The sequence below is a fragment of the Notamacropus eugenii genome, chromosome 2 (genome assembly GCF_028372415.1).
Source record: "Notamacropus eugenii isolate mMacEug1 chromosome 2, mMacEug1.pri_v2, whole genome shotgun sequence".
Classification (NCBI taxonomy): domain Eukaryota; kingdom Metazoa; phylum Chordata; class Mammalia; order Diprotodontia; family Macropodidae; genus Notamacropus; species Notamacropus eugenii.
The window spans coordinates 461,844,282-461,866,476 of NC_092873.1; the positions used below are offsets into that span (position 1 = coordinate 461,844,282).

General features: G+C 42.6%; 1 protein-coding gene across 2 annotated transcripts in view; it reads left to right on the forward strand.

Annotated features, from left to right (window-relative positions):
- NMNAT2 (nicotinamide nucleotide adenylyltransferase 2) overlaps window positions 1-22,195 on the forward strand; it is a 192,854-nt gene that overhangs the window by 145,253 nt on the left and 25,406 nt on the right. For both annotated transcript variants that reach the window (XM_072648432.1, XM_072648433.1), the window contains exons 5-8: window positions 8,840-8,966; window positions 10,873-10,953; window positions 12,274-12,318; window positions 16,883-16,959. In XM_072648432.1, the coding sequence (XP_072504533.1) occupies window positions 8,840-8,966; window positions 10,873-10,953; window positions 12,274-12,318; window positions 16,883-16,959 (330 nt within the window). The remainder of the gene's footprint in view (window positions 1-8,839; window positions 8,967-10,872; window positions 10,954-12,273; window positions 12,319-16,882; window positions 16,960-22,195) is intronic.

The following is a 22,195-nucleotide window of genomic DNA, read 5'->3' on the forward strand; positions in this document are numbered from 1 at the left end:
AGGAACTGTGGGGAGATGCCTGTCCATGGAGCCTTTTGTGGCTCCCCATTGCCATTATGGTAAAATACAAACACCTCAGCTTGATGTGATTTTGATCCAACCTGCCTTTCTTGCCTTTTTTCACCTTCCTTCCCCTTACACGTTTTACATCCCAGCCAAAACTGACCATCAAGTTACTCCTTGAACTTAAAATTCTATGACCTTTCCTTTGTGCATATTTACAAGATACCTCTATTACCTGAAATGCTTTCTTCTCACTTCTACTCAGAATCTTTCAAGGTTCATTTCCCTGTGAAGCCTTCCCAATCTCCTTAGTTGGACTAGAAGACTTCTGAAAGGCAGTATGTTATGGAGGAAAGAACATAGTCCCTGAAGTCATCTGGGTTCAAATCCTGCCCCTGTCACCAGCATCCCTGGGTCTTAGTTGCCTCATCTATAAAATGAGGGGCATAGATTAGACGCTTTCTAAGCTCCCTTCTTACTCTAAATCTATGTCCTAGTGTGATCTCTTCCAATTCTACTCTGGAATCATGACTATGTTGGGAAGGATGGCTTCCCTGAGCTAGCTGTGTTCCAATACACACATACACATGCACACACACACACGTGCACACACACACACACGTGCACACACACACACACACCCTCCCCTCTGCCAGTCTCTCACTTTGACCACTAGCTTCCCATCAGCCATAAAGAAATTAGGGAACTGTACTAACCAAGCTCTCCCTTCCCCATCTCCATGGCTGGACTATTTGGCTTTTTTTATTCCACAGCATGCTTGGATGTTTCTAAATTTGCCACAGGAGCAAAGAGGCAAAGGAAGAATGCTTCATTTGGAGTCAGAGACCTGAGTTCAGCTCCAGTCCCTGTTTTTTTTTTATTATAGTTGAATTATTACCTTTGCCTCCCTGTGCCTCAGTTTCCTCCTCTGTAAAAAGAGGGAGTCAAACTAAATGACCTCTCAATCTTTTCCAACTCTAAATCTATGCTCCCATGATCTTTTTGGAATGGAGCCACACCCAGGACCAACTATGAGTTGAAAGAGAGGGCAGGGGAAAATCAACCAATCACTATTTGTTAACTGAGTTAAGGGAACATAGAGCATGCTCGGTGCTGTGAGGCAGAGGGCCATGAGGAGCCGAGGTCAGGGGAGCTCAGATCACACTTCAAAGCCTTTGGCAGTCTGGTGAAGCCCAGGGACCCCTTCTAAGAATGTTTTTAAATGTGCAAATTAAAATAATAGGATTACAAAGGAAATCAATTATCTTGAAAGACAGCTATCAAACTATTAAAAAACAAACAAGTTCATGAACCCCCAAGGTAAGAACCCTTACTGTAGATTGTCCAGACATATAGCTGACCTTAAGTGTGCTTTCTGATTCAACAAGATGAATGCAGGGAGGGATGGGGATTGACCAGGAAGGAAAGGAGGAGGCAAGGAGCCAAGGCAACAGGGAAAACTAGGGCTACACAGCTGGGAGACCCCACTGGGCTCTGCAATGGTTGGGATAGGGAGAAGGGAATCAGCATTTCTATAGGGCCTACTATGTGCCAGGCGCTGTGATAAGAATTTTTACACATATTATCTCGTTTGATCCTTACAACAATCTTCAAAGGTAGGTGCTAGTATTCTCATTTTATAGCTGAGAAAACTGAGGCAAACAGACATGCCCATGGTCATACTAGAATTAGTAAGAATCAAAGGCTGGATATAAACTCAGTTTTTGCATCTTTTTAGATTAGCTCAGCACCTGCTTTAGGCTGGCCTGGGCTGTTGGAAGGAGTCAGTGATAAAATCAGCTGATGGCAATGGATAGAATGCTGGGCCTACAGTCTGGAAGACCTGAGTTCAAATCCAGCTTCTGACATTTACTAACTCTAGTGTGACCATGGGCAAGTCACTTAATTTCTGTTTGCCTCAGTTTCCTCATCAGTCAAATGAGCTGAAGAAGGAAATGGCACACCACTCCAGTATCTCTTTCAAGAAAACCTCAGATGGGGTCACAGAGTCAGACACTATTGAAACGAGCACAGCAAAGCTATTTGAAACCTCAGAGATGCTCAGTTGAGCATAAACCAAATAACTCTCCTTCTCAGGCAAATACACAGAAATCCCAGCTGCTTCTGGGTTTCCCCAACACCATTTCTTTCCCCCACCCAACCTCTACCTCAGGTGAATCAGTCCAGGCTGAATTAATTCCTGCTGGAGTCTGGAAGAAATTGTCCAAATGCCTCAGCTATAGCAGTGACAGGTAGGCAGGAGAATGTAGGTCACTGACAACCCCCTGCCTAGAGAGGAGAACAGTGAGCTGTCTCCTCATATCTCCTTGTCTTCTGCAGCTAAATAGCATGTAGCCAGAGCTGCCTGGCTTGGCCATAGAGTCCCACCTGAGAGATAGACAACAACTGATCTTAATAGTTCACACCTGCATTTAGAGAGGAGCCCAGGGCAGCTAGGCTCTGCAGCTTTACAACAGCAGGACTGCTAAGAAATTGAATGTGTGTAAAGAGCTTGGACGAGAGAGAATGGGGGTAGACCTTGGTGTCAAGAGCTGGGAACCATTTCTTTTTCCATCCAGTGTCTGATTGATCTTTCCTGGGAAGAACAAGTCAGCAGAGACTAATACTGCAGCAGGAAGGATTGAACTAGAGAAAAGGACAAACTTCCCTGAATATTAGACTGATTATGTTTTTAAAAAGAAATAAAGGCACCCATTCCCAGGGCCAGGTGACTTCTGCAGATAAGCTCCAATAGTTTTAGGTCATTAGGGAGAATATTGGGGTGATACGAACCTGTTGCTCCCTCCTCTCACCTGGAAAATTACCACTTTCTAGGGGTGTCTACATGTATGTTGCCAATGTAGGTAGGCTACGTGTGTCCTTGTGGATCTATTGAGATTTTGTGTACAGAGACTTGAATATAATATATCCCTAGGGTCTCCTTCATCCACCATTCTCCAAGGGAGACTGATTCATGTCAGGAGGGTGAGCAGGAGATTGTCAACAGAGGCTAACCCTCAGTTCTCTTCAAAGAAAGAGTACCAGACTAGAATTATATCTGTCTGCCCCCGTAAATATTGTTAGTCTAGAGAAAATAATTTTTAGGTTCAAGCTGCGCTCTGATTGCTATCCCTAAGCAGAGAAGGAGTGGCCCAAGTTATATATCAAAGACTTGATTCACTGCTGACCAAATACTACTAGCTCCACAAAGACCACCTACAGTGAAGAGCAAATGAACCCACTTATCCAAGCAGATAATATGTAGAAATTAGAGAAAGTATACAGATGAGAATATACCAGACAATACACAGAATGAATGAGCTCCCTCTTCCATTGGGAATGAGATATATCAGCCTGACTGAGAGAGTTCCAGATCACACTCCAAAGGAAAATACCCTGAAATCTCTCGGGAGATAAACTGGGGATAGCGACATGTTAGAGATGCTGGCTTCTCTACATATTGCCTTCTTCCCAGAGTCTTTTTCTCCCTTTAGAGACTTCTTCCTGAGGAAAATCTGGAACCATAAAATCTCTGTCAAGCTCTTAAATACATTCTTTGCTTCTCTGGGCTTAAGTTTCCTCAGTTTCTGTTAAATGTAGGACCAGAGTCTCTTGCAGTTTTAAATCTATGCTTCCAGTGATCTGTTTGGAGTTAAGTCACACCCCTGGCCTGAAGATGGCTCCCATAATAGCTAAAACCCAGAAGCCACTGGATAAATGCTCACTTTTCCATCTGTCCAGGAAGATTCAACAGCTTGCCTTCTTTCAGGAGGATATGCCCCCTGGAAGGTCACTTTCAGTCCCTGGGCTACTTAGGATCTTCTGGTGGTAGAGCCTGGCCATCCAGTCAAAAAGGATCTGGCCTTCCCCATGCCAGCAGCTCCCTGATGAAGGCTTACAAGGGAGGGAGATAAAGAGAATGAAGTTGCTCTTCAGTTTCCATTTCATTAGTAATTACTCTTGCACTCAAAAGATAAAAAATAAATTGTTCTGGGTCAGCAAAAAAGAAGATAGTGTTATCAACTCTCACTTGTCTGAACTTCTAGAAAGGCATGTTTCTACCTGTCTTACTATTCTTCCTTAACTCTCCTTTGTTGGGTTGTCATCCAATTCCCATCCTATCCCTCAAATTGTGGGGGGTCCCCCAGGATCTGTCTTGCCTCCTCTTCTTTCCTACAATCTATTTACTGGTGATCTCATCTGTTCCCATGGGTCCAATTAGCATCTCTATGCAGATGACATCCAAATCTATCAAGCATTAATATCTCCTGAATTTCAATCACACATCTTTATTGCCTACTGGAAATCTCTGCCTCTGCCCCTGTGGCATCTCTATCCCCATCCTTTGTCATCTTTGACAATTTGCTGTCAGTTTGAGAGTTGTTTTGATTTGCATTTCTTTTTATTAGTGACTTGAAGCTATCCTATATATAGTGTTAATATTGTAATTCTTTGAGATTTGTTTGCTCATATCCTGTGCTCTCTTATCCATTGGAGAAAGGGCTTTTGGTCCTATATATTTATGTTAGCTCCCTATATATCTTGCCTATCAGTGCTTTATCAGAGACATTTGATGCAAAAATTATCCCCTCAATTGATAGTTTCCCTTCTTATCCTCTTTACGTTGGTTTTGCTCAGTATCAAAGGCAATTTATATTAGTCATGTCCAAAATGGAATTAATCATCTTCCTTCTGAAACCTTTAGTTCTTTCAGACTTCCTTATTTATGCGTACTACCATCTTTGAAGCTTCCATATCCCCTACCCTTTATATCTAATCAGTTGTCAGGACTTGGTAATTCTACCTGCACAGCATCTCTCCCATACATCCCCTTCTCTCTACTCATTGATCTGCTACCCTAGTTCACATCTTCATACATATAATAATCCCTCACCTGGATGGGTTATAGGATAGGGAGGGGCCAGATAGGTGATTTCTTGGATATAAGGAACTACCAGATGATGTAGCTCCCTCTACCCATGCAGTACCACACCTCCTCTGTAATGTATAGATGTAGACACAGGGGTGGGCTTCTTTGAGATACTGCATCCAGTTAATGTGAGAGCAAAGACTAGAACCTAGGCCTCCTGATTGCCAATTTGGTGCTCTTTCCACTAAGATCACTCTTCACAAAATTTCTCTGTATGGACATTGCCTCAGTTAAACTGAAACCTGTTAAAGATCTTAGCTTGAAAAGGTCAAGGCTCCGCTATTGCATCCTGGGCCACTTCTAGTTTTCCTGCTCCATATCTTGCCACTGGACTCAGATGACTCTGGAGGAGAAAGTGAGGCTGGTGACTTTGCACAGCCCTGCCTCACTTAAATCCAATTCAATTGCATGTCACGGCATCACCTCCCTGATGTCAAGGTCCTCTTCGAGAACAAAGGACAAACAGCAAGCTCCATTGGCCCCCTAGTTCTCTAAGATAAGTATAAAACAAAAAAAAAGAAAGCTTCTAAGACTTCCACAATCTCACTCCAGCCTATCTTTCTAGTCTTATTTCACATTACTTTTTGTAACACACTAAGTTTCAGCCTCTTGAAAGTTACCTTGGGGTTTATGAGCTGAATTTCTTTTTTATCTCTTTCCTGTTCTCTTTCCTATTTATCCTACCATTTTAAAAAAAACTGGGACAATTAATTCTTTTGACTCATGTAGTTTCATTTATGATTTCTTAAAATATAGCATTGGAAACCCAAGCTTTGATAAAGTCCATTGGGATTCAAACAGAGCTCCTTGACCCTGCCTTAAACCCACATCACTCTGGCTTTCACTGATTGGCCAACAATATATCCCAGCCCAAGAGTCCCTAGGTCATTGTTTGGGCTCTGATGGCTCAGAATAAATATTAATAGCAACAGTTTCTGTCTTGGCCAAAAACCTTGAGGGTCTTCCCCTCCCAGATTGATTTTTTTTTTTGATTAGGTAAAAGAGGATATTTTTTCTTTGCCTCACTTATTGCCTCATCTTTTTTAACTCTTTATTAAGGTAGGGCTCTGCTTCCAGCGTGGAGATTGTACTGTCTCAAACTTCAGGGGTTTTGTGCAGCTGTTTTCAGAGATATTTCTAGGGACCTGTAATTTTCAGTTCTTCCAAGGTGGTATGCTCAAAAGAGAGGTGTTTACTTCTTTCCTGGTCTGTGCTGTGTTCTGTGAGTGACCACAAGCACTCTTTGCTGCCTTGGAATTGTGAGGAGGATTCTCCCTCTACCCCAGTCACAAGCTCCCCATGCCAGTACTCCTCCTTGCCCCAGGGCTGCCACCCGGAACTGCAACCCAGATCCAAACATAGGCAAAGAAAGAGAATCCTGCCTCAGTGCCAGCAAAGAGATCCCTGTGATCTCCCTCCAATCAGCCACTCGATCCCCTACTGTCTGTGGGCTGAAAGCTCCAGAAGCAGCTACTTCAGCTGCTGCTGCTGCCACTGCCCTAGGGCTAAGGCTGGACCTTACTCCTCTCTCATCCAGCCTGTATAGACCTTTCCTACTGATCTAAATTGTCTTTGGCATTTGTTGGTTGAGAAGTCTGTAAACCACCTGAGCTGCCAGTGATTCAGTCGCCTGAGGTCTGCTTTGGCCCTGTCTGTGCTGGTGCAGCCCTCGAGGGACTGTATTCCTCTCCCTGCCCATTTCAATAGACCTTTCCTGTCAACCTTCCAGGTTGTCTTGGGCTGGAAATTTGTTTCATTCTGTGTTTCACTCTGTCATTTTGTGCTTTCTGCTGTTCTAGAATTTGTTTAGAGTCATTTTTTACAGGTACTTGGAGGGGTTTGGGGGAAAGCTCTGCTATCTTGACTCCACACCCCCTCCCCCTTACCTAGCCTTAATCACTGAATGGGTATTGCCTCAGACCAACTGAAACCCGGGAAAGATTTTAGCTTAAAAAGACCAAGGTCTCCCACTACATCCAAGGGCATCTACAGTCATCCTGATTTATATATTGCCACCGGGCCTAGACAGCTCCAGAGGAGAGAGTAAGATTGGTGACTTTATACACCCCTGTTTCACATCCAATTCACTTAAAAGTCATTGGTCCTATTCAAGCAGGACAAAAAACAACAAGAACCAGGGTCCAGCAAACTGGATCACTAGCTACTCCTTGAACTTGACCTTCTGACTTCTATCTGATCATCCTAACTCTGCCTCGCAGAATCTTTCAAATCTCAGTTCATTCACCACCAACTTACAAGCCCTCCCTCATATCCCTAGATGCCAGTACTCTCTCCCCCTCTTCAAATTACCTCCTATTTTATTGATCTGTGCATATGTTGTGTTCCCTCAATTAAAGGTAAGCTCTTTGACAATAGGGATTCTCTATTTTATGCTGTTGTATCCATAGTTGGTGTTTAATAACCATTTATTGAAATTGAGAACCAGCACAGATAATAGTAATTGTGATTATATAATTAACAGGTAATTATTAATATAATAAAAATTATTATAATAAAATTATAATATGAACTTATACCCAATCAATTATTATTGTAGATGGCTTTTTTATAGAGCTTACTATGTGCTAAGCATTGTGTTAAAATACTTTTATTGTGTTAAAATACAATTACTTTCTCATTTTATCCTCACAACAACCATGGAAGGTAGGTGCTATTATTATCTCCACTTTCAGATGAGGAAACTGAGGCACACAGAGTAGTGACTTGCCCTAAGTTTCACAGCTAGTAGGGGTCAGGTCAGGTTTGAACTCAGTTCTTCCCCTATTCACTATGCCACCTGGCCTTATATAAAACATAATATAAAACAACCAATAATGCAAAAAAGTTGCTTGTTTTTGGCTTTGGAATACATACATGCATACATACATATTGTGAGCATGCTCAGACAGATTATTGCCACTCTGTACCAGGTTCTAACTCCAATCTGGCTTGAGGGGCAGTATGGTGTAGTAGGTACAGTGCTAGACTTTTAATCAGAGGTCCTAGGTTCAAGCCACAGCTTTGTCATTTACTAGGTGGGTGACCTTGGGCAATTCCTTTCACCTCTTTGAAGCCTGGTTACCACATCTATAAAATATAATAATCCATATACTACCTATGTTATCTTTTTAAAAGGCCTTTATAGTCCTTGTAAACTATCTCATACAGCATCTCCATGTCTTTGTCCTATTTCTTCCCCATGCTTGGAATGCCTTCCTCCCTTACGTCCACCTCTTAGAAGCTGTTCAGCCTCCACCTGGTTGTCCTTCAATTCGCAGCTCAAATGACACCTTCTTCAGAAGGCCCTCCTTGGTCCACCCAGTTGTTAGCACCATCCTTTCTAAGATTGCCTTGTATCTACTTGGCCTGTATCTTAAACGTACCAATCTATGTATGTGTTGCCTCCCATTTGTAAGACAGGGGATGTTTTTCCTTTTTATTTTTGTCCCCAACCCCTAGCATAGTACCTGGCTCTTGGTGCTTTGCACATGCTTGTTAAGTGAAAGCACTATATAAAGAAGAAACATTAGTTGTAGTAGTTTGGGAACTGGCTTGGGGGGAGAAGGGTCACAGCTGGTTCACAAAACATTTACATGTATGTATATGTATGTTTACATATACATATACATACATATATATTATGAATAAATGAGAATTTTTCCTCCATAGATTTAAAGCTGAAAGGCACTTTAAAAGCCATTTAATCCAATCCCCAGATTTTACAGATAAGACAATGAGGCCCAACTGGTTTATGACTTACCTAAGATTATGTAGAGAGTAAGTGATATTGGTGAAATTTGAAATTCTCTGAATCCATATCTAGTGCTCCCCCCTCACTGTACCATTCCTTCTCATTCATTAACAAATTCTGATGTTTTTGACTCCAAGTTTTTTCCTGTTCTCTAGAGAGTGACCGGCTGCATCCTTTCCAATGTCAACACACCTTCCATGACCCCAGTGATTGGACAGCCACAACATGAGACATCCCAGCCCATTTATCAGAACAACAATGTGCCCACTAAGCCCACTGCAGGTAGGTCCTGACTCAAGACAGGGAGACCATGAAAGAATACTGAAATTAAAAGCATGTCAATCCCAAACTTGGAAGGTATGGAGAATGGAGGAAAAGCAAGAAAACTTATCTGCATCTGGAATCGAAAAGGGAAGAATTTCTCTTTGGAGTGCCAACACTATTGGTACTAGATCTTTTAAATCATCATTTGCATGTATTTCTGTGAGTTAGATGTTAATATGGATTCTCTTCTGGTAACTAGAAACCATGAACTTAGATATCTTTAAAATAAAAGACTCTCTCTAGATGTCTCCATCCATGTTCCCCTTGCTTTACAATGTTGCCAGTAATTTCCATGCTGGTGACTCACAGACTTGGAGACTCATAGAATAAAGAGTTAGAAGACCATCTAATTCGATCTTTTTCCAAAACATGAATTTTGACTTGTGGGACCTCCACTCAAAAACCTCCTGTGAAGGGGAGTCTCATTCATGTGACTTTATTTAAGAGTATGTCTTAAGCTGGGAAAGACATGTGTGGGTTTGGTTACATGAGAATTTATTTGGATTATTTGTATTCTTTTTTGGATTTTCTGATAGGGATTTTCAAGTCTTGTTCAGAGTTTACTGATTCACAGTGAAAGAAAGCATTTGCCCAAAGGACCTTATCTAGAGTCTCCAGGATATGGTGACCATATTTTCAACCAGCTAATGTTGGATAAATGCTAGTGTGATAGGGTAGGAGATGGAAAGACTCAGGCCCTCTCCCTTATTCATAGTTCCAGGCTTGATCCCCAAAACTCTGCTGTTGAGGTAAAAGTTCTTAGAAATCTCAGTCCTCGTGGAGGAGAAGGAAAGGATAGATCTGTCATTGTCTCTGGAACATGGAATGCCCAGAACTTGGAGGGTGCCTTTTACAGGCTAGCTCCCTGAAATGGATTCTAGGCTCCTGGATATCAAGCCATAAAAGTAGCAAATTACCTTATGAAATATATTATTAATCGCTTAGTTTATATATGATCATTTACGTGTATAACTATGATTCAGTTTGTTCTTGATTAGAGAATCCTAGAACCTTCACAGACAAAGAATATATTCTGTCCAGTTTTTTCATTTTAGAGATTGCCCAGTCTCTTCATTTCCTCAAGGAAACTTGAGAGTCAGAGAGATGGGTAATTGACCAAGGTCATCTGGTAATTATTTAGTGGAAGAACTGGGAGTGGAACCATTTTCCTGATTCCTAAGCCACTGTTTTGTCTACTACTCCATGCTGCCTAGCCTGACCTGGGGGTCAGGAATATTTTAAAAATATACTTGTAAAACCAACACAAATTGTCAATATTTGTATTGGATTTATATAGGAGTGTTTCAATCAAACCAGGGTGTCTGGTCATCTCAGTCTATAAAGCTTGTGTGGAAAGAGTATTTAGGGCTTTGCAGAAGATGAGATGAATATGTACTTAGTCCTAAGGTAGGTTGAACATCCCTGTATCAGGTGATGTGCAGTACTTGAGAAATAGTGCATGGAGCTGTGCCTCTGAGTTCAAAGTTCCTGTGTCTGGGAAGGGAATAAGCATTTACATGGTGCCTACTGTGTACCAAACACTCTTTACAAATATCTCACTTAATCCTGACAAGGAATCCGTGAGATGAGGGGCTATAATTATCTCATTTTATAAATGAGGAGATGGAGGCAAACAGAGGTAAAGTGACCTGCCCAAGGTCACACAGCTAGTCTGAGACCTGTTTTTAGCTCAGATTGTCCTGACTCCAGGTGCAGTACTCTATCTGTTGCATCAGGGGAATGGAAGGAAGGGAATTTTCTTGCCATATTTTTCTTTTCCCTCTTCTTTATTTTCCCCAATCTTGGTATGTTACCATCTTAGATGTTTCCAGGGACTAAGTTCCTATCTTTCTTTCTTACACAGCAAAGATCTTGGGGAAGGTGGGAGAAAGCCTGAGCCGAATTTGTTGTGTCCGTCCACCAGTGGAGCGTTTCACTTTTGTTGGTAAGTAGCAAAGAACCCTTTTCTGTGCTTTCCTCTCTTTCCCCAATGCTCTTTCCCTCTCCTCCCAATGCTGTTTCTTTTCTCTCCTTCCAGTCCCCATCATTTTCTCTCCATTGATCCCACTTACATCTGAAAGGCTCCCCAAGGAGGCATAGGAGTTCTACCCCTCAGAACTCTTGATCATGAGATGGTATCACAGTTTTTGATGCTGAGATAAGCCTTCTAAGGTCAGATGTTGCCACTGATAGGCTGAAAGAGGGGCACTTGCTTTCCCCTTACAAAACCATTAGAACTAGACCATGGGTAGGGAACCTGCAGTCTCAACGCCACATGTAGCCTTCTAGGTCCTCTAGGCCTTTTGACTGAGTCCAAGTTTTACAGAACAAACCCTTTTATTAAGGGGATTTGTTCTGTGAACTTTGGATTCAGGCAAAGGTCCACATGGGGCCCCTTGGTCTAAGGTTCCCTATCCCTGAACTAGACTATAGGTTTATTGGGAGAACTTTGGCTAGCCAGGGACTGAGTATAGGTATAGATAGCTGAGACATCTGTGAGTCTTCTTTTTTAGGAACCCAACATTTAACTTGGTGGACAGAACAAGTTAAATTTTCCTTCTTGGAGTGCTAATGCCTTTGGCTTTTTGGGACTGTTCTCCAATCCTTTTTAAATTTCCAATGGCAGATCTCTTGTGTTGAGATCAAATAGAATTTGATAGTTAAGGAGGATGGCAGGTGACCAAGGTGTGTGGAGGATGGCAGGTGACCAAGGTGTGTGTGTGTGTGTGTGTGTGTGTGTGTGTGTGTGTGTGTGTGTGTGTGTGTGTGTGTGGTGTGTGTACAAGGATGCATTTACCTGAGAAAGATGAAGAGATGTCCAAAGCTTTCTAAGTGTCCTCATGGTCTACCACAAACAGGCAGAAAGGCAAACCCTAGCCCAAACACTATCAGAGATGTCATCTGCATACCATTTCTTTAGCTATCCTAAAAAGAGAAGGATGTCTCCTTACTACTTTTTATGGGCTGTCTCCTCCATGCCATGAGCATTACTCATGTAGGCAGCTCCCTTCCCTGTAAGGGAAAGGGATAAGAAGCCCTTCTGGGGCATCATCCTTAATATCCTTTCTGTTTATCTGTCATTGGTTTAGTAGTTTGGGATGTGCTAGGTCTGAAGTACCCAGTTATTTTAAGCCTGGATCAGTCTATAATATCAGGGTCTCTCCTAGACCCCCTAGACATTCAGACAAGTGTATCAGGTACCATAGACAGGCCTGAAGCTGGGCTACTCCCTGGAGCTTCCTTCTGATCTCCTTTCTCTCCCCAGATGAGAATGCCAATCTCGGCACAGTGATGCGGTATGAAGAGATCGGTGAGTGGGATGGGGAAGGGAAGGAGGGTTTGGGGAGGCTGAACCTAGAAACAATTCCAACATAGGGCTGAGGTGCGGAGACCCAATGGCCTACATTTAATCACAGAAGTCAGTTGTTTCTTCACTCAGTGAGTCAGTCTGTCACTGAACATTTAGTGAGTGCCAACTATGTGCCAAGCACTGTGCTAAGTGCTAGGCATACAAAGAAAGGCAAAAGATAGTCCTTACAGTCTAATGATGGAGAAAATATGTAAACAACTACGTATGCACAAGCTATGGTACAGATAAAGTGGGAATGATCCAGAGAGGGAAAGTACTAAAAGTACGAGGGGCTGGGAAAGGCTTCCTATGAAAGGTAGGATTTTATCTGAGACGTAAAGGAAGCCAGGAAGCCAGGTGATAGAGATGAGAAGGGAGGGCATTCCAGCATGGCAGTTATCCCCCCTTTTCCTTTTTAGTTTTGATTTGGTTTTGATTTTGAGGCAGCTAGATGGCTCATGGGTAGTGTGCTGAGTCTGGAGTCAGGAAGACCTGAGTTCAAATTTGACCTCAGACACTTACTACGTGAGTGACACTGAACGAGTCACTTACCGCTGTTTACCTTTAGCCACTGGAGAAAGAAAAGGCAAAACATTTCAGTATCTTTGCCAAGAAAGCCCTGTGGACAGTACTGGCATGCTATGGTCCATGGAGTCACAAAGAGTTGGACGTCACTGAAACAAATCACAGAGGTAGTCGAGGCCAGGGAGATGAAGCAGAACTATTTGTATTTGCTGTAACAACAGATTCAGAAAAGTCATTTTTTTCTCCAGAGCCAATGGATACCTTTCTTTCCCAAGGTCATATTTCCAAATTATCTCCCCAAAACAACACCCCAGAGGCCTGAGGTTAGACCAAATCCCAAGAGGTGCTGAAGTGCCCACATTAAAAGACAATTTTCACTTCAGCGTCTCTCCCTCGGGTATGAGAACTGAAAGTCAGGTTTCAGCGTGAGCACAAAATGAACTTCCCACCCTCCAGGGGCTTTGAAAAGCATGTAAATAAACCTAGAAAAAAATATCCTCCACATTCTACATCAAGAGTAAGCAGTATTTAAAGTAAGGAGGATGGGGGATGTGAAACTATCCTCCCACCTTTGGATAAACTTGTCTTGGTCCCTTCCCAGTATTTCAAACTGAAAGGATACACCAAATACCCCCTGCTCCCTCCATACACACATATAAACAGTCTCTTATAACTAGTGATCAAAGCCCCCACTCCTACACCCCACTCCCACTCCAAGTACCATTTACTTTTGTAAAACATTGGAGAAGAAGCATACTTTGTGGCTTTGGACAAAGCACTTCATTTTTTCTTGCCTCAGTTAGATCATCTATGGAATGAGTGGGTTGGATCATATCTCTAAGGCCCCTTCCAACTCAAACTTTCTGTGATTCTGTGCTGGGTTAGGATCAGGCATTGGATCCATTTAAAAGAAGTCAGTCCAGGTCTCAGAAGTAATCTGACCACTACTTTGCAGTAACGGCTATTTTCTTTCTCTGGCCTGAGATGGACATAGCAATTGAGGGCTCACTTGCTGCTCACCTTTCTACTTATTCCTCTTCTTTGATCAATCAATCAGCAAGCATTTGTCAAGTGCTATCTCTATCCCAGGCACCGTGCTAGACCCTGGGGATGCAAATATAAAAGTAGGAGCTAGTCCCTGCCCTCAAGGAGCATACTGTCTAATAGATGAACTTTTTACATTTTTGGCTCTCTAACCACAGCCTCTTACTCCCCCTGACCCTCACCCCAAGATGGTCCTTTAGGACACTCAGAAGGTGTAAGAGTGATGAGACAGAAAGAGCTGAACACAAACTTCCCTCTTTGCCAATTTCCTGCTCATCAGAGTTCCTTACTGAAAAAATGGTTCCTTCCCAGCATTTCCCCTCAGAGTCCAGAGGACTGTATAGAGAGGGCCTTGTTCTTCCTTGAACTGAAGGCAAGTTTGCATTTAGATTGCACAAAATGGAAGTCCTATTGCCCTCCATCCTGGGCAGCTTGCTGCACTAGAAAAACTAGGTAACTTGACCAAGGTGTGTTAGTGGTGAAGCTGGGCAGTGAAATCCACCATCCCTGGCTTTCCCAGAGCATGCCATCCTTTACTATTCAGCCCTCTCTTTTAGCTGAGATTCAGTCCAGAGATAGGTGCCTAGGGGAGAAATACAGTTAATAAAAGCTATCTACCCAGATCCAGGTATTTCTTACTTCAAGGTTAACTCCTTATCTCTTACATATAAAGTGTGTATTACATGCTTATTCATTCATGAAAGAATAAACTGGAATTATCAGTCCAGGGACTGGGCTTCTTTAGGAGGTGAGACTGAATGCACCATCTAGAGCAGGGCCATCTCCAGTCTTCCTGATCTATATCTTGTCACTGGACCCACATGGCTCTGGAGGAAAAAGTGAGACTGGTGACTTTGCACAGAACTCCCTCACTTAAATCCAATTCACTTGCTACTCGTAGATGGCATCATCTTCCTGATGTCATGGTCCTCTTCCAGAACAAAGGACAGAAAACAAGAGCCTAGCACTATATAGAACCATAGATTTTAGACCTAAAAATGACCTTAGGAATCCTTTAGTTCAAACAACCTTTTCATCTTACTTCAAAAGAAGAAACTATGACCCTGACAAGAAAAGTGATTTCCCAAAGTCACACAGCAACTCATGGGAGAGCTGGAACTAGAACCCCGATCTCCACCCCTGTCCTGTCCAGTCTTGCACTCCTATCTTCAGACTGTCCAATGAGAAGATAGAAAAAAGAGCTCGCCTTCCATAAAGTCTCTATGTGTGTGCTTCCATCCCAGTATTTGCTTTTTTTCATGCTGCATGAGAAGGCAAAAACTTTTCAAAATCTTCTCTCAATTAGCATCTGAGGCGCCAGTGTTTTTGTACCTCGATTGTTCACCTAGGGCTACCCCAGACCACACCTTTGCTCTTTAGCTGGAAGGCTTCCCAATTATTATTCTATTGGGTGGAATCATTGCTGCCCTCCAGTGACCACAAGTGATATTGTGCATAGAGAGTTTGTCCTCAGCTAAGCTCTCATTTTCCCTGAAAAAGCTGACCCACACTGATTCAGCATTGAGAAGAGGCTGGAAGCTCTCACTTTTATTTTCTGTCTCCTTTAAAATCTCTCACATTATGCCAGGGTGAGAGGGTGAGTCACTGGCTTGGTACAGGAGAGCAAATAATATTAATGGGTAGAGAAGAAGCTGAGAGAGAGCGATTCCCTAGGGAGGCTTCCAAATTTAGCTTTTAGAAAATCAGAATCAGAGTCCCTGAAGGGCTCTGCAGGTAGTTAACCCTCCGTGTTGGAACGGGGAAAAAAGCATCATGGGGACTAGGAAGAAGCCAGCTGGGCCCCACCAGGGACATCCAACTTGGATTCTCTTCCCTCGGCTTAGGGTGGAGCATCCTAGCTGTCTGGGGAAAGACTTTTGCTGGTGCTTCCTCTTCCTGAGACAGTCTGAAATGAGCAACCTCAGACATCTCCTGACACTGTCAATGGAACCCTCCACTATTAGACTCTCCTGGGCAATGTTAAATGAGTGGCTGAATTCCAAAATGGTGGACCAGACAAGGCAATTAACATGGTGCAGTGGGTAACCCAGTCTGTTCTGAGTTCTAGTCCCAATTCTACCACTAATGGCTTTGTAACCTTGGGGAAGTCACGTCATCTGGGTTTTATTTACTTCATCTGCAAAATTTGGGGATTAGACTTGACCTCTAAGGACCAGTCCTGTTGTAATAGCCTATATTCCAAGCAGCCTGAGAGACTTGAGGGTGGAATTTTTCGCTTCTGGGAATTTTAGGTCTCAAAAGGACTTCAGAAACAATCTAATCCAAACACTTAAATTTTTAGATTTTTTTTTTTTTACAATTAATTTTTTTAAGAGGCAGCTAGCACAATAGATAGAGAGCCAGGCCTGGAATCAGGAAGACCTGAGTTCAGATCTGACCTCAGATACTTACTAATTGTGTAACTCTGGGCAAGTCACTTATTAAACTTCTCTCAGGAGAATAATAATAGCTCTTGTCATACCACGGAGGTTGAAGAATGTTGGCTCTGGAGTTAGATTTGTCTGTCCCCTGACTCCCCTTGGGCAAATACTATTGCCTTCTTGGTGCCTCAGTTTCCTTGTCTGTAAAAGAAGGAGATTAGACTAAGTGGCCTTTGAAGTCCTTCCCAGCTCTAACGCTATAGTCATCCAGTCTTAGGGTTAGAGCAGAAAATGTCCATGAAATGCCTTGCAAACCAGTGATGAGTGGCCTTAAGCTGCTAGTATTATTATTTCCTATGAGCCCAGGTCTCTGGGGTGCATCCACTCATCTGGGGCCCTCTCTACAAAGGTTCCCTTTACCCCAGAGTACCAGGACTAGCCAGAGGGGCCAGCCTGGGGGTGGGAGAGGAAAGGGATTGAATGCATGCTCAGAGGAAGTCACCCCGGAGTTGAATGGATCCCTGTGTTTCCCGTGTTCTCTGTTCCCTTTCCAAACCCTTGTTTCCTCTCCCCAGAACTCCGCATCTTGCTGCTCTGCGGCAGTGACCTGCTGGAATCCTTCTGCATCCCTGGGCTCTGGAATGAGGCTGATGTGAGTAAGATGCTGCCTCCCCAGTGGGGGGGAGGGGAAAGGTCACAGGTTGGGGGGGGTCTTCCTCTTTCCCTACCTTCCCCTCCTCCCTCTGTACTTCCCTCACCTACCCGGATCTAGACTTTGCCACCGTGTTCCCAGGACCTTGGACCCACCAGTCACACGGAAGAGAAACATGGCCTCATCTCCTATTTAATTTGTACAGTCCTTCTTCTCAGATTCCTCATCTGACAAGTGAGGGGGTTGGATGTGATGACCCTCAGGTCCCTGGCAGTTCTAAATCTCCAGTCTTGTGACCCTCCTCTTTCTCCTCCTCACTCGTACCACCATAGGGGTCATGGGAAAATGATGATCTGCCTTGGAAACATCTCATGTGGAGCTTCAAAAACAAAAACAACCCAGTGCAAACAGAGAGATCCAAAGTCCCCTCACCAGGGCACAGCTTTCTTCTTCTCCCTCTTCCGTTCTTTAATGGTGACAATAGCCAACTTTTATGTAACACTTTAAGATTTACAAAGCACTCTACACATATTCTCTTATTGGATCTTCACAATAGTTCTGGGAGGGAAGTACTTATTATTATCCCCATTTTACAGATGAGGAAACTGAGGCAGACAACGGTTAAGTGACTTGCCCAGGGTCATACAGCTAGTATGTCTCTGAGACTGGATTTGAATTCCAGTCTTTCTGATTGCACATCTAGAATTCTATCCACTAGGCCACCTAATGATTTACCACAATTCCATTTCTTTACCTCATTATCCCCACCCCCCAGGGAGATCCCTTTAGAAAAGAGCTGCCTATCACCCTAGTATACATTTCTGCATGGGAGGGGCCAGGGAAGTATAGAAAAGAAATAACCAACACTGAGAAAGCAGGACTTTTCTGCTTTGGACTTGGGGAAATTCAAATGAGATCATATTCATAAATGAAATCATATTTGTAAAGTGCTTTAGCACATTGCTTGGCACACTATAGGTGCTTAATAAATTCTTGTTCCTGGCTCCACTGGGGTCAACTCTGCCTACTTTAAGAAGGTTCAGCTCTCCTCCCCTACAAAAAAATGTTTTTGCCAGACCCAGCTCAGATATTCAGATATTCATTATGTAAGTCTTTGTTCTACTTACCCAGCGTGTACTAAGTAGTGGGTGCTGTGAGACAGAGGAGTCAGTCATGGTCCAATATCATTTTAAAAATCAATACACAATCTGATCCTTACAGATGGTATCCTTATGGATGGTTTAGTTACCCATTTAGTGGTTCATTTCTATCTGAGTTTGATACAACTGCTGTAAGGGATTTTGGATTGTAAATTCCTTGAGGGCAAATAGCATGTTTTAAAATCTTTTTATCCCTAGTTTTAGGCACTGGGGCAAGGAACCATGAAACTGGACAGATGTACCAAGATCAAAAATGATAAGGAAAGAAGAAGGGGTAGAACTGATGTCATCCAAGGCATTTTCATTTTTTAGACTGGATATGCGTTTTCAGTGGCATAGAGAGCTCCTGATAAGGAAACTGTCTTGGCCAACACAGATCAACACCCATTCTCTTACTTAAAGTCTTAGAGATTATGATTTTCCCTGCGTTATACAGCCAGTATACGTCTGAGAGGGGATATGAACCCAGATTTTCTTGGTCAGCTCTTTATCCACTAGTTGACCCTCTTGCCTTAAAGAAATATAGGATTAAAAAAATAAAATAAAAAGATGATATACTGAGAGTCAGGAATAAGTGACTGATGGATGACCCTGTCTCCTCCGTTGGCATTCTTGTGATGTCAACAGAACTTGAGGAAGGCCCCCAGCACACTGAGGAGACTAAAGTCACACAGGATGGGCAAACATGGAACCTACATCATTAGAGGGAATGGGCTCCCCAGTCCATTGGAGTGTGGGACCATGCCCAGCATTTGCCTGAGTGCCATGCACACATCAAGTGCTTAAATGCTGACTGGACTCATTGAATTGATACCAAGAAGTAGAAGATACAATCTTTATCCTCAGGGGACTAGACAAACAAAGAATGCTGAACTATATAATATATATATATATATGTATAAATACAGTATCATGCAACTTGGCCCACACAATGAATGCTCAAGGAATTCCAGGAAGGACAAGGGGACTGTGGTTGGAAGTGAGAAGAAAAGGCTATGATCTGAGGGGAAGATAAAGGACATGGAACTTTTAATGTCTAGTTCTAGTTTCAATGGAAACACTTTGAGTCAAGGCTCTGTTCTTATTAGACAGAGGTGGGGAAGCCCAGCCCTAAGGAAATTATACTGTTTGGGCTCCTCCACCACACCCCTCTTCACCCTCCACCCCCAAACAATGTTTTTAGTAAAAGAAAAAACACTTAACTCCCCGTCTCCCTTTAGTTCTGGGTTTAGTGTTTTAATTAACTGTCCCTCCTTGCATCAGCTTCAAAGGATCCTTCGAAGGTAAAAAGTAATGTTTGCCAAGTTCTGCAGGAGTGATTGGAGGAGGCTTCCCAGGTAGGGCGAGCGGCAGCTGTCATCCCAGCCTCCTTGCTCTGGGGCATCTATGAGGGAAATAATAACAATAATAACTGATATTTATGCAGCTTTGGAAAGCTATCTCAAAGTGGAAAGGGCTGCCTTGGGAGGGAGATTCCTCTCCCTTGAAAACTTCAATCAAAGCCATAAAGGAGTGTAGAATTCAACCAAAAGTCAACATACTGGTCAACTTACTGAAAAGGGTGCTAGCAATCATTCCAATCATCTCTGTTTCCCAAGTTTTTTAAATTATGCAAATATTATGCACATCTCAGCAGCCTTCTTTCAACAGAATCCAGAGCCCTTATGGGTGGCTCAGTGGATAGAATGCTGGGCCTGGAATTCAGAACTCATCTTCCTGAATTCAAACCTGGCCTCAGACACTTACCAACTGTGTGACCACAGACGAGTCACTTCACCCTGTTTGCCTCAGTTTTCTCAACTGTAAAATGAGCTGGAGAGGGGACTGGCAGACCACTCCAGTATCTTTGCCAAGAAAACCCTGAGACCACAAAGAGTCTGATACTACTACTGAAATGACCGAACCACAATAGCAACAGGTGTGCAAAAGCAGAATTTCAAAGCTCAGATTCTGAAACTGTAATTTACCAAGTTGTCTGATTCATGCAATTTCTGTTGAAAAAAAGGTTTTCATTTGGATCGCCCTCTGTCTTGACCATCTTCTGTAGTTTACACCTTAGTCAGTAAGGGCTTTTTTTTTTTTATTCACCAGGCTCCAAATTCGTCTTAATCTTTGGGGAAAATCAGTCCTTCATATAATCTGAGCCCCCCAGAGCCCCCACCCCTCCCCCAACCTTGAGCTGATGAATTCCTTAGAGCTCCTACGGCAACCTCTCCTAACTCCCCAGAGTTATGTTTATCTGTACTTAAGTTGGACCCACACACACCCCCAATGGAATAAAGACTTCTTTTGTGTGTGTGTGTGTGTTTTTGGGTAAGACAAGTTTGTTTATTTGCACCATTATTATTTTTTTTAAGTTGATTTATTTAACTTTTAACATTCATTTTCACAAAATTTTGGGTTCCAAATTTTCTCCCCATTTCTCCCCTCCCCCTCCCCAAAACGCCGAGCATTCTAATTGCCCCTATGACCAATCTGCCCTCTCTTCTAACATCCCTCCCTTCCCTTGTCCCCATCTTCTCTTTTGACCTGTAAGGCCAGGTAACTTTCTATACTCCATTACCTGTATTTCTTATTTCCTAGTAGTACAAACAATATTCGACAGTTGTTCCTAAAACTTTGACTTCCAACTTCTCTTCATCCCTCCCTCCCCACCCATTCCGTTTGGGAAGGCAAGCAATTCAACATAGGCCATATCTGTGTAGTTTTGCAAATGACTTTGCAAATAATAGTCGTGTTGTGTAAGACTAACTACATTTCCCTCCATCCTATCCTGCCCCCCATTGCTTCTGTTCTCTCTTTGGATCCTGTCCCTCCCCAAGAGTGTCGACTTCAAATTGCTCCCTCCTCCCATTGCCCTCCCTTCCAACATCCCCCCCACCCTGCTTATCCTCTTCTTCCCCACTTTCCTGTATTCTAAGATAGGTTTTCATACCAAAATGAGTGTGCATTTTATTTCTTCCTTTAGTCGAATTGATGAGAGTAAGCTTCATGTTTTTCTCTCACCTCCCCTCTTTTTCCCTCCACTGAAAAGTCTTTTGCTTGCCTCTTTTATGAGAGATAATTTGCCCCATTCCATTTCTCCCTTTTTCCTCCCAATATATTTCTCTCTCACTGCTTGATTTCATTTTTTAAAAATATGATCCCATCCTCTTCAATTCACTCTGTGCTCTCTGTCTCTATGTGTGTGTGCGTGTGCGTGTGCATGTGTGTGTGTGTAATCCCACCCAGTACCCAGATACTGAAAAGTTTCAAGAGTTACAAATATTGTCTTTCCATGTAGGAATGTAAACAGTTCAACTTTAGTAAGTCCCTTATGACTTCTCTTTGCTGTTCACCTTTTCATGCTTCTCTTCATTCATTGTGTTTGAAAGTCAAATTTTCTTTTCAGCTCTGGTCTTTTCATCAAGAATGCTTGAAAGTCCTCTATTTCATTGAAAGACGATTTTTTCCCCCTGAAGTACTATACTCAGTTTTGCTGGGTAGGTGATTCTTGGTTTTAGTCCTAGTTCCTTTGACTTCTGGAATATCCTGTTCCATGCCCTTTGATCCCTTAATGTAGAGGCTACTAGATCTTGTGTTATCCTGATTGTATTTCCACAATACTTGAATTGTTTCTTTCTAGCTGCTTGCAATATTTTCTCCTTGACCTGGGAACTCTGAAATTTGGCCACAATGTTTCTAGGAGTTTCTCTTTTTGGATCTCTTTCAGGAGACAATCAGTGGATTCTTTCAATATTTATTTTGCCCTCTGGTTCTAGAATCTCAGGGCAGTTTTCCTTGATAATTTCATGAAAGATGATGTCTAGGCTCTTTTTTTGATCATGGCTTTCAGGTAGTCCCATAATTTTTAAATTGTCTCTCCTGAATCTATTTTCCAGGTCAGTTGTTTTTCCAATGAGATATTTCACATTATCTTCCATTTTTTCATTCTTTTGGTTTGGTTTTGTGATTTCTTAGTTTCTCATAAAGTCATTAGCCTCCATCTGTTCCATTCTAATTTTGAAAGAACTATTTTCTTCAATGAGTTTTTAGACCTCCTTTTCCATTTGGCTAATTCTGCTTTTGAAAGCATT